The sequence below is a fragment of the Argiope bruennichi genome, chromosome 6, assembly GCF_947563725.1.
Source record: "Argiope bruennichi chromosome 6, qqArgBrue1.1, whole genome shotgun sequence".
In the NCBI taxonomy this organism is placed as follows: Eukaryota; Metazoa; Arthropoda; class Arachnida; order Araneae; family Araneidae; genus Argiope; species Argiope bruennichi.
In genome coordinates, this window is record NC_079156.1 from 127,776,249 (window position 1) to 127,789,742 (window position 13,494).

Genomic DNA, 13,494 nt, shown 5'->3' on the forward strand with positions numbered 1-13,494 from the left:
CTCCTATCTTCATAAGATTCAAATTTAAAATGTTATTCCATAAATTTGATTAGTACCTTCTTTGCCGTAATTTCCGGTTGTATTTTGATCTATTAAACAGATTATCCCCTTTTCACTATCTTTTTATCAGTGAAGATATCCCCTAATTATCACCTAATTATGCTAATTACAAGCGATAGGTAAATGGCGTTAACGGTAGCCAGTCTGTTAATATGTAAAAAATTAGTTAATTTTGAATTGATAATATTATTGCTGTTTTAATCTCTTATTATTTAAGCAATAAGGATTATCCTATGAACTCCTCTTGGTGTTGTTTGGAAGTTTGTAGAGGGAGTTGCCAGCTCAGGTGTCGCCCTCGTCATCTGACAGCGATTCAACATTACGAGGTCCGTCCCAAAATAGCCCTGTGTTGCTTTAAAAACTGGACTTTAATATAACTAAAGTAAAACCTAAAAAAATCCTCGACACGTGTGTTGGGTTTAGTGTGCCGTCACTCTAAGATGTTTGTGTCTTTAAAAATATAAAAAAAACATACCCAAATAATTCATACACAAAAATCACAAATTATAAATTATTTCAGAATAAAATGCTGAATTTTTCTTATCTTTTATGAGATACATATAAAAAATACCATCATTCATTTCTCACAATTAAAATTCTTCTTACATACATATGAAACAAAAGCAGATGGACATTCGGTATGGCAGCCAGTAAAAATCATTTGTAATGAAAATAACTTTAAAAGAATAAAATAGTCATAACAGAGAAATAGGTGAATTAGAAGTTAAAATATTGATTTCAGGAAAAATTTGAAAAACTAACTAACTCCTTGACCACCAATTTCCTTAATTTCCTAATTAGATGACACATCAAAATTGGATCATTTATAATTATTTTCACTCTCATAATGATGTGAGATAATTTTAGATGTTGAAGCAGTTTTAAAGTAATTTTGCATTTTAAATTACTTTATATTTTCGCTTAATTTCAGATATAAATTTAAAAATGTAGTAGTTCGAGGCACGAATCAAACGCCTCATTATATGTGAAAGCGTAAAGGATGTTGAATTATGGAACTATAAAGAATTTAAATCAAGTATCTTGTAACTTCAGAATTCCACTTGAAAAATTAAGAATGCAATTCAGAAGAAAATATTAATCGTTGCTTATCTTTTATAAGAGTATGAATTTAATTCAACCTACATACATAAAATTATAAGAATTTCTCATTCTCACATAAATGGAACATTTAACAATCAATTGAATGAAAAAGCAACATCTTTCAGTTTTCTTTCCGATTAATACATTATTTTCAAACTCAATGAAAGTGAAATGGAAACTGAATTTCTTGAATCGGATTCAATAAATCCTTTGAAGAAGATAACCCAAAAGCCTTTTCTAAAGAAAAAAAAATGAAACATAATTATAACAACCTTTATTAAACTATGTAGAAGAAAAAAAAAATCATCTACCAACCAAATTCCAATGAATTAAAGAAAAACGATTTCGTTGTAAAATTTTCGTTGTAATAACCCAAAAGTCTTTTCTAAAGAAAAAAAAATGTAAAATAATTATATTAATCATTATTAAACTATGTAGAAGAAAAAAATGTCTTCTACCAAGCAAATTCGAATGATTTACAATAAAAAAATTCTTTGTAAAATTCATCTGTACCAATAAAAACACATTTTTAATTTTCCAGTTTGAAAAATTTGAAATAACATTTATTTTTTAAATGCATATATATCACAAGTAAAGGCTATTTTTCAGTGTGTACTCTGTTTATCGTTATCATTTTCAAGCTTCCAAGAATTTTTTTAGTGCACTCCTTGCGCACAGATAAGTTGTTCTGCAATAACAGAAATTTAATATCTTCAGCTTAAACCCTGAAAATTTTGCTTTCTTGAAATTTTTTTTTTCTGATAGAATCAAAGTTGTGCTTAAAAGACTTTCAAGTTAAATACATAAAGACCAGTAAGTTCATATCCAAGAAAATGATTCGAACACATTATAATTCATTAACGTATAGGAGAAAAGAATGGAGATAAAATGCCTCGGCACATGAGCACAAAACAATGGTTTTCGAAACAAGATGAGATTATATTACAAGAAAGAGCAGAAAAACAAAAATACGTGCATATAAATAAATTTTAGTCCCGCATGATTCGAACCGAAACGTTCATTTAAAGTACAAAAACCTACAAAACTTATTAAAAGTTTTGTAAAGTAATTAATAAAGTAAGTAATGTAAGTAATTAATAAAAGAGTATCTCGCATTGAAACGACACAACGAAAAAATAAGCCGAATCACAATATGTTGGCCGTTAACAATGGGAAAAAACATAAGATGAAATGTTAGTAAAAATTAAGAAACAATCAAAGTTTAACATCAGTAATTAAATATATTGTTATAAAATATTTTTTTTTAATTTGTTAAAAATATAAAATGCAATTACACGTTAAAAACATATAAAATTCAAATGATTATTCTTACAATTTTAGTATGGTGTAAAATTATTTTTTACTTCGGAAATTATTACGCAAACGTGCCAAAATTTCACTTATTTTTTAATTAATTGAATGACAAACAAATATTTCAAAAACATCGTATGGACCTACAAATTCCCAGCATTAAAAATGCACATTAGACAAATTTGCATATTTTATTTGTTCTGCATGTGTGAACTAAAACATTTATACACAGTATTATAAAAAACGACACAAATCATTGGAAAAAATTGATACTGAATTTATTTATTTCATAGAAAATTACTACAAAGGGTTTCTAAGAAAGAAACAAATATATAACAGAGACATTAAAATCTTGAGTCTAATGTAAAAATATTTATTAAATTATTTACAAAAATGCATTGAATATGTCTTGCATAGCCCAATCTTCAAGATAAGAAGGAAGGCACTCTTTGAGATATTCGTCGTTAATAATAAAAACAGATTTTACGTTTTGAACACAAAATATATTTTCATTATCAATAATTAATATAATACAACTAGCTTATAGGTTTGATATCAGGAAATATACTTCGTCAAATCAGTAAAATTTATAGAATAATTTTAAAAATAAAATTTTGAACATCTTGAATTAAAATTGATTGGATTAGGTAAAGAATGTAAAATAGTTCCATACAAGATTAAAATAATTATTTCTGTAATTTACAAGTTAATTTCCCTAATGCATTCTCCTCCGATGCCTGTTACAATCGCTGCTGGACGAGAAAGCCACTCCACAAATTGGGCATTTATAAGGCCTTTCTCCAGTGTGGGTACGAGCATGTGTTTTAAGAGTAGACTTTCGAGCGAAAGCTTTATTACAAACATCACACACGAAAGGTTTGTCACCGGTGTGAGTCATAACATGTATATTAAGATCACACTTTCGAGTAAAACCTTTTTCACAGAAGTCGCATACGAAAGGTCTTTCGCCAGTGTGAGTCATAACATGTATATTCAGATCACCCTTTCGAGTAAAACCTTTTTCACAGAAGTCGCACACGAAAGGTCTTTCACCTGTGTGGGTTAGATAATGTTGGTCGAGATGTGATTTCCAAGAGAATTTTTTCTTACATACATTGCACATGAAGGGCTTGTCGCCAGTGCCTGTTCGATAATGCGTTTCAAGAGTATCTTTCCTACTGAAGGTCTCAGGAAATTTCTTTTTACGAGGACAGAATCCGGAAGGCCCAGCCACAGCATCGTCTTCTTTCTTGGCAGAAATTGGTTCCTTCTCGTCGGTAGACATTTTCTCGTTCTTATTGTGGCTCTGATAATTCATTTGTAGTGAAATATTTTCATCATTTACATTCTCTGCTAATTTCCTTTTGCCATTTTTTGACTCGTTACTTCCTGGTGGCAGATCAGGATTCACAGTCGAATTCGCAGATCCAGAAATATTATTATTATCTGAAAGAGCATTTATGATAACATATTCTAGAGCATCCATAAAATAATTTTTATCTTTTTTCAAAGTCTGCCATTTGCTGCCTTCAAGAGACATTTTACATTCTTCATCAGTTGTAGCATATATCAAGTCTGATGCACCTAATACCTCTTGTTTTTGTATGTCGACACCACTTGATCCGGTGACAACTATAGTTTTTTCAAAAGTTTCGCTTTGGTCATTTTCAAGTCTGTAACGAGATTCATAATTTTCTGCAAAAGTCGTGACAGATTCATTTTCATTAGTTTGGACTTCAGTCATCTGAACATCTGAAATGGGATCATAATATGAACTATCACAAGAATTCGTTAGTTGTTCATTAATGAAATTCTCTGAAAAAGTCGTACAGCTGTTGTCCTTTGAGGAAACCGAATTAGCTATTTCATTATTTTGAAAAAGCGACAAATTCATGAACTCAGATTTTTTATTTTTGTTTTGTCCAGCATCTCCACTTAAACACCGAGTATTGTCATTTGAATTCTCCATAGATTTGTCTTTTACTTCGTCATGGTGTTTATCCGATTCTACTGGCCGTTGTAGTGAATTCCTGTAGTCAAATTTCTTGTGACGGAAGCAAGGGTGATTCTCATCGTCTGTCACTGTTTTACCGCAACGTTTGCAAGGATTTTGATCCATTATTTTCAATTTAATTAAAATTCTGTTAGATGAAAAATGTAAAAGACTCTGTTATAGAGGAGAAGAAATGAGGATTTCTGTTTCTTCATCAGTTTTATACTTCAGTTGTGGTGCTGATGTCTTCAAATTTCAAAACTATTTCTACAGTTAAAACAGATACGAAACTTTATGAATTGATCGTTTCTTAAATAACATGCTGGAGCCCTTTGTCCAGAATTTAAATACAGGATTCTATTCCAATGAAGAATATAAGACTTAAAATGTAAAATCATTCTTCGCTTTATGATATTTTTGGTTAATTTATGATTACCCATGATATTATTTGATTTAGTGTAATCTGAAAACTAATTAGTATAAAAAAAAGGATTTAGAAAGGCTCCTACTAGAACAGATTTAGGGTAAATGACTTGGATATTGGAAGATCTTTTTTCAACCGGAGTTCCGCAGTTGATTCGAATTTATTACTACTCTTTTGAAAATCCCAAACTCCTGTGAAATTTAAGATTGTGAAAAAATATATTATTAAAAAAGTCGAAAATAAAAGAATAAGATGTTAAAGTATACATGTCTTATAAATAAAAATTTACATTTTATTATATGTTATTAAAAACAATTTAATTGAGTTATTCTCTAAACTGCACTTGCAGCTTTGAAATGGTTTGAAATTCATTGAGATTTTGTTAAAAACATTTTATTATATTAATTAAGATTGTTAAAGATTGTTTTGATTCTGTTCCTCATGACCCGTAAGGAATGATTTCATTTCCTTTTTATTTTATGCCGACAAAAGTAAAATCAAAGCATATTCATGATTATTTAAATCTAAGAAATGCCACAGTAATCAGATTGTGTATGAATGATGATTTTGGATAGAACAATAGAAAAAATATAATATCCGTAAAATGAAATCCGGATGTAAATCCTACTATCAATTCATTACTAATCCTTCCATGGTTTCTGTTTCAAATATTTCATAAGCTTAAATTTTGATAATGATTAAAAGTTTGTTCCACATTATTTGATCGTTTTTCTTGAAATTATGAAGCCTATTTTAAATAGACCTGTTTAAAGAATGGAAGATATTTTTAAAAAACTGAACACAACCTTGTAATTTATTATACAAACTCAACACGCTATCAAGTACTAAAAATTAATTTCTTTTGAAAGAATACTTAATTTGGTATAATAAGGTAAACGATTTAAGATATTTTCAAGAAAAAGAGATCTAGTATTCACTACATAAAAATAAAATCTTAATATAGTTTATTTTGTCCGCTTTTAAATTCCTCATAAAAGGGATAAAAGTAAAAATTTTCTGAAATAATTTCACAAAGTCTAAGTGAAGACAGCTGCATTTGCTCTTTAGTTCTGCAATAGTTGCTTCCTACCGCTAAACATTTATCCATAATTACTGCAACATCCACTGAACAATGATGACTGAATTTCTACCGCCTTATTTTTTTATTTCTAATAAAAGTAAGAGAAAGCAATAATTGAATATTTCTCAAAATTTAAAACTTTTTTATAACCAGTAAATTACCAAGCCAAAAAAAAGTCAGTATTTAAAAAATGCATCTTCAATTATTAAACTGAGTCATTTATTCCTTGAATTGTCGAAGAAGCTTATTTGACGAAAGACCGGACTTTTTGCCAGAAGATTTCCCGTGCAGAAAAATTTAAACATAACAGATGCTAAGCATGAATGACACCGGGGAGATCAACTGTAGGATACGACCTTTAGACGATTCGAATTTCCCGCAGTGGAGCAAAGAAATTAAAGTTATACTTCTTGAACGGAACTTGTGGGAGATAGTTACGAAAAAGGAGGTCGAACCGGACATAAAAGATGTAAAGTTGGTAAATGACTTTAAAATAAGGCGAAATAAGGCTTCCGCTACGATTTTTATGAACGTCAGTAACTGTCTACGCCCGATAATAGAAAATGTAGAAGACCCATACCAGCATGGAAAAAATTAAAAGACTACTTCCAGCCCGATTCAAGAGCCAGGATGATGGCACTTAAAAATGAATTTTATAATCTTCGCCCAAAACCACATGAAAAAATAGCCATTTATGGAAGCAAACTTGAAAGGATTGCAGAACAACTTCAAGAATGCGGACACCCCATAAACGAACAAGATAGATGTTTTCAAATCTTGCGTTTTTTACCTGATGAAATGGAGAATGTGATACAAAACATCTACCGCTGGGAGGAAAAGGACTTTACGTTTTTTTTAAGTACTGGATGAATTGATTCGGGAGGAAGGAAGACTTCATCAAAGGAAAGCTGATCGGCCAACTGCTACATATGCGACAACCACAAGAAAGCAAAGATACAAGGACAATCTCGTGTGTTTCCATCGCAATAGAAAAGGGCACTTTAAAAGAGACTGCCCTTTGCGAAAGAAGGAACAGGAGACACAACCCTGGACAGAAAGGCGAAAGAAAGAGCGAGGTAATACTGCTTCAAGGTCCCGAAGTGGGGAGAGTTTGTTAATGGAGGTGTTAACAACTGAGATAGAACAACAACCTTGGATTTTTGATACAGTGGCGACCTCTCATTTTTGCAACTCAAGGGAGATGTTCCTGGATGATTTCGTCACCATCAACAACCAAATTTTGATTGGAGCAGTGGATGGTCAAACCACAGTCATCAAAGGAAAAGGTACTGTAAAATTAATGTTTGGTCATGTTGAGTTATTACTCAGAGATGTAATGTATACACCTAAGTTACGTAGGAATTTAATCTCAGGACCATTTATTGACCCAAAGGGTGCTAAATTTGTAGGCAATAACGGAAAAATATACATTTTTAGAAAAATAGGAAGTTGTTATGTACTGCCAAATTGTATAATGGACTTTATTATATATTTCCTGATAAATGTTTAAATTTAAGTGATGACGATAATGAGTATCAAAGTGATAGTGTACATAATGTGAATGAAATGTGTCTAATGTAAAACCTAATCTTAAATCATGTATCAAAACTAAAAATGGGAAACTAGTAAAAAGCGTTAAATTTGCCAGTAAAAGTTTAGCCGAGTGGCACGCAAAACTTGCCCACATAAATGTGGATGCAATTGTAAGAACAAGTAAAATGAAATGTGTGTATGGTTTACCTGAACTTAAAGGCTCAGTTCGTGACTGTAGGCCCTGTAAAGAAACCAAGTGTAAACGTGTTAGCTTTAAACCCATTAACAGAATTTTTACCAGAAAACCCCTTGAATTGGTACACACTGATTTGTGTGGTCCGTTGCCGACTACATCTATCCACGGACATAGATATTTTATGACTATAATTGATGATTTTTCACGAAAAATATTCTGTTTTCCTTTAAAATTTAAATCAGAAGCATTAGAGACTTTTGTTAAATTTCAAAAACGTGCAGAAAGATTCTTAGATAGTTAAATAAAAAAATGTTCTTTCGGATAATGGTCTAGAATACGTAAACAACGAATTCAAGGAGTATTGCGAAAATCTCGGGATTAAACACGAACTTACAAATGTATATACCCCGGAACAGAATGGCATCGCGGAAAGGTTTAATTATACCGCCGTGGATGGCATTAAAGTTTTATTACGTGATAGTGGCTTAATCACCGGATTTTGGTCGGAAGCATTACTACATTTTGTCTGCAGTTGGAACCGAATATGTCATAATAAAGAAAACAAGACCCCTTTCGAATTATATGGAGGGAAACAACCATCTGTAAAGCATATGAAGCCTTTCGGAATCCAAGTCTACATAGGTATCCCAAAACACTTAAGGAAGAAATTCGATGCAAGAGAAAAAACCGGAAATTTTAGTAGGTTATGCATTTCGAACGAAAGGGTATCGTATTTGGAATCCAGAAACGCGAAAAATAATTGAAACAATAAACGTTAAGTTCGAAAACAAATTCCCCGAAAAAGAAAAACCTCAACCTGAAATATTTAAGGAAAGTGACCTGGACCCCCCAACTTTCAGAATTACCCGAAGTAGGACTATAGAAACAGATTCTGAAGATGAATATCAGGACTGTCCAGTGACATTACTCGAACTCGATTCACACCCAGAGGGGGTGGGATTGGAAACTGACGGATACTGCACCGGGACACCGAAACCTCAGGTGGGAAAAAGAATAGTAAATTGGTTAAGGAAGGTACCCCGCGAAAAAGGTTCAAATGATATTTACTATTCAGAGGAAAACATGAAAACGATATTGAGATCGCTGGGGGAAATTGAACAGTACTGCGAGAAAAATAATATTAAGTTTCAAAGTGAACTATTTGATTTTTTAAGCTTGAATAAATTTAGTGGTGTTGTAATTGGGGACCAAACACCAGAAGCAAGCATTTCATGTCGAGACTTCAACCCCTCAGCAGATTATAACTCTGAATGACTAGAGGATGGGGTAAAAAATCCATCCTGTTATCTACATGCCGCCAAAACATCTCAAAGAAGGGAATGGATGAAAACAATGCAGAAGGAACTAGAAATAATGAAGGAAAGAAAGGTATGGGATTTAATACCTAAACCCGATAACGCTAAAATTCTAGGTTCCAGATGGGTTTTTAACATAAAAAGAAACGCGCAAGGGAAAATAGAGAGATACAAGGCGAGACTGGTAGCACAAGGTAATCATCAAAAAAAGGGTGAAACCTATGACGAGGTTTTCCTGTCATTAATTTTAGTACCATTCGATTTTTTTTTTTTGCACTGTTAGTTGGTTATAACAAATGGTTTAATCTGCAATGCGATGTCTAATGTGCATATTTGTACGCCCCATTAAAACAGTATATCCTAATGAAACAACCTCCAGGTTTTGAAACAGGTGAAAATCATGTATGTAAGCTGAATAGGGCAATATATGGTTTACATCAATCTGGAAGGGAGTGGTTCTTTGAAATTAATAGTAAATTAAAAGAGTTAGGTTTTGAAAAACTTTCGTGGTGTAACTGCGCGTACAAATTTGCTAAAAACGTTGTACTTTTACTGTATGTAGATGACATTGTGATATTTGTTAGAAGTGAAACAGATGCAAATGAAGCTGTTAAACTATTAAAACGACATTTTGATTTGAAAATTCTAGGGAAAACGAAAAGATTACTAGGGGTAAATTTTGTTGAAAATAATGGTGGAATCTTCATAGATCAATCTGATTACATTGAAAGAATGTGCAAAAAATATGAAGAATTTCATTACCCAATAACTTTACTTCCCATAGCGAAAGGAACTGTATATAGTAAGAAACAATTCCCGCAATCGCAAGCTGAAATGGCAGAGATGGAAAAAATTCCATATAGAAATTTAATAGGATGTCTCGCATTTTTAGCAAGCAGAACTAGACCGGACATAGCCTATGTTACAAACATATTTTCACAATACCAGCAAGAACCAGGCATGGCTCATTGGCAGGGATTGTTAAAATTGTTAGGTTATGTAAAATATACACAATCACTTGAATTGAATATTTCAAACCTTAAAGAATTGAAATTGATAGCCTATTCAGACGCTGACTACGCGACCAATAAAGATGATCGCACTTCCATGGGAGGGCAGATAATTTTTTTAGGTAAAGTCCCGATCGAATGGAGGAGTTTTAAACAAAACGCGATTGCACTCTCTACAATGGAGGCAGAATTTGTGGCTTTAACAGAGGCAGCTAAGGAATTACTCTGGATTAGTAGAATTCTAAGTGAATGTAAAGAATCAAAGCTAATCATACAGGACGTAGCAGATAATGTATTAATGGTTGATAATCAAGCCAGTATTGAATTTGTAAAATCTCCTATCGAAAATCACAGAACGAAGCATTTGGACGTGAAATTATTTTTCGTGAGAGATCTGGTATATCAAAAGATATTTGATTTAAAGTATGTACAAAGTAAATTCAATCTAGCCGATGTTTTCACTAAGTCCCTAACTAAAATTGAATTACAAAAATTCAAAGATCAAATATTCACTAATATGTAATATGGACATTTCTTTATAAGAATTGAAGTTCAAAAGTTTGTTACTTTCGTTTGAACAAGATCATGTGAAATGGTTCAAGTTGAACTAAAATGTGTTTTTTTAAATACGACTTTAGTGTAAAAGTAAAGTTATGTTGTAAAGAAAAAAAAGTGTTTTTTTGTTAATTGTTAAATGTACATTACATGTAAAACTGTAAAAAGAAAAATTGTTATGTATTCATTTTTTGTGTAACTGCAAATTAATGTAAATGGATTTCCATTGTGTGTTATATAAATATTATATTTTTTTAAGACATAAAAAATGTAATTTGCAATGTATTGGCGTAAGGTTTATTTCTGTAACTCAAAACATGCTGTACATTTGTTATTTCACAGTTCTTTAAGTTGATAGGAAATGTTTGACCTTTAAGCTGTTATTCAACGAAATTCATTCTTTTGGTATTAAATATGTTGATTAATGAATGCCTTCGGAGGCAAAGTACTTGTTTTTCCCAAAGGATAGGTTATTTTTCTGTAACTGTGTGGACATGCATGAGGATGAAAGGAAAGGGGGGGGGCAGATGTTTGCAAAAATAGGATGCTCGTTTCTTTCCATCCGAATGCGTGTCGATGATTCGAACCTGGTTCAAATCATTTTATCAAATGAAGTGAAATGATTTAAAAAAATTATTTACGCAAATGTTATGCAAATGTTTTTCACTATATATATAAGAGCGGAAGCACTCATACTTAGATACGAGGATACTTAGATGCATGGATCATGCTTAGACGAAGATTCCGATTTTTCTTTTTGTGTTCGTAGTCTGTGTCGATGTGATATTTTATAATGCAATAAATGTTTGTTTGTTTGTCTCAAGAAATATCGTCTGTCATAACAAAAATAACAATGTATAAAAATATAATAGTTATTTATCTATTTATGTATTGTTAACTTTCTAAAAAACAGACCTCTTGCAATGCAGTTTTAGTTAGAAAAGAGCTGCACGATCGCCCAAACGAATATATGCTACTGTAGTAGGTACTATATCACCGAGTTATTTATAATTGAAATATTTTCATTTATCCACTTGAGAAAAATATTGTGTGTGGCTAAGGTGACTTAGTAGATTAAAGTATCTAATCTGGAGTTGGAGGTTATCGCGATTGAAATACCGTTCTATGATAGAATCGCTTTGTACGTGGTGGGGGCACAGTGCACGATCATTCTGCCACCCGTTCTCAAACTCCTCATTTTGAAGTGGTGGAATTAATAGGCGGACTGTTGTGGCTGTAATCAGGTGATCAAACTTAAAAATGACGAAATCCGACATCAAACAGTCCTCAAAAAGTCATGAGCGAATTATAGTATACCTGTCCGTGGGATAATTCCATGATAATCAAATTATCATAAATATTAAATGTTTCACTCCGGAAGACGTTAAAATTCAGGATTAGGAAGATAACAGAAAAAAGGTAACATTTTAATAGATATGCAAGTATTCATCTTTGATATTTAAATGCATTTATAAATCCTAGTAATAAATTTCTATGGCTATTTGCAATTCTAGAATATAAATATTTGATTATTAATGGTTATATTTACTTTATATGTCAAAAACTCATTCTCCAAAGAAATGATATTCTACTATGTTACCCTTCCATAAAATGAAAGGCTATTTCAGATAAATGGAAAAAAAGCAATTTTTATAACATTTAATAAGACATTAAACATAAAATGTGACCTCTAATAAATATTCTGTCCCTGGCTTTAATAAATGCGAAAGATACATTAGTTTGATGGAATGCAATGACAGTATTAGGCATTGTCTGATTCATTGTGTAAGAATAAAATAGAGAGCGAATAATATGTTTTTAAAAAAAGAAATGTTATGAGAATGAATTACAATTGTTTAAGAAAATAAGGAACAATGTGAAAGTGGGTTAGGGCACCTCAACTATATTTTGACAATCCTTCTTCAGAAGGTGTTGTATTGTGGCCAGAATATATTTTCCGCCAATGCTGTCTCAGTGTTCAGGTCATTCAGATTTATCAGAATGCCGTAAGCCAAAATGAGGTATTCTTTCGTAGTTGCCTAAAGAGGTATGGACACGTGTTTATCTTCCTCTTTATTAACTGGAATTTCTCAGCCCTTTGATTGCATTCTTATTTGATTACGCAATTGAGCAGTTTCAGTGGCTATTCTTCCGTTCAGAAGTGTAAACAAATGGGCTATTTTAATGATGAATTGATTAGAAATTTAATACTATGCCTAAAATGATAAAATACCTAAAATTTTCTTACTTAGAAACCACAGAAAACTGGAGAGATCGATACTTTACCGAGAAGACCAAATCAACCCCTTCTCCCTCATTTCCACTCATTTATGATCTAGTCATTTGAGAAGGAAAGCCCTTTACATTAGATTTAAATTGCAACAGATTTCAACGAGCAGACTATATTTTATTGGAATCAGTTTTCAGAATTGAATGGTACTCTACTCGAATGCAATGCTTCGCAACCAGGTCGCTGTATTCACATTTTAAAATTGAAGTTTTGATCAAAAATTCGCTAATCTTTCTTTCAGTGTTCATGGAAACCCGAAGCCTATTTTACCACATAAATGGTCTGAAGGATGCCTTATCAAAATTATTTGAATCTCACGCAAGTTTGACAATCAATATTAGAGTTCTTACAACATGATTGGATAAACGGTAGAGCTCTGCGGGTGCCGTGTCTATGAAATCTATAAACAAATATCGAAATAGTTTTTCATAATTTCCTAAATAATTTTTTTTACGCATTGGCCAAGAGTAGTAGCCACATTGACAACGTAAGGGTATATTAACTAGCATTGAAAGCAGTAGTTTATTGAATATCAGATCAAAGTTTAATTAAAATTCTTGGGGTTTAAGAATGTAAACAAATTTTAATTCTGAATAATAAGCAGCTATCATTTTAAATTTAATA

The 13,494-nt window shown here is 31.7% G+C and overlaps 1 protein-coding gene across 1 annotated transcript; it reads right to left on the reverse strand.

Moving 5' to 3' along the window:
• Positions 1-3,187: 3,187 nt before the first annotated feature.
• Positions 3,188-4,591, reverse strand: LOC129972040 (zinc finger protein 112-like). The gene has a single exon (XM_056086021.1). The coding sequence runs from the start codon at positions 4,589-4,591 to the stop codon at positions 3,188-3,190; it is 1,404 nt and encodes a 467-aa protein (XP_055941996.1).
• Positions 4,592-13,494: the final 8,903 nt, after the last annotated feature.

What these genes read in the sequence shown, in the direction of transcription:
- LOC129972040 (XM_056086021.1), bottom strand. Translation starts at nt 4,591, where the DNA reads ATGGATCAAAATCCTTGCAAACGTTGCGGTAAAACAGTGACAGACGAT.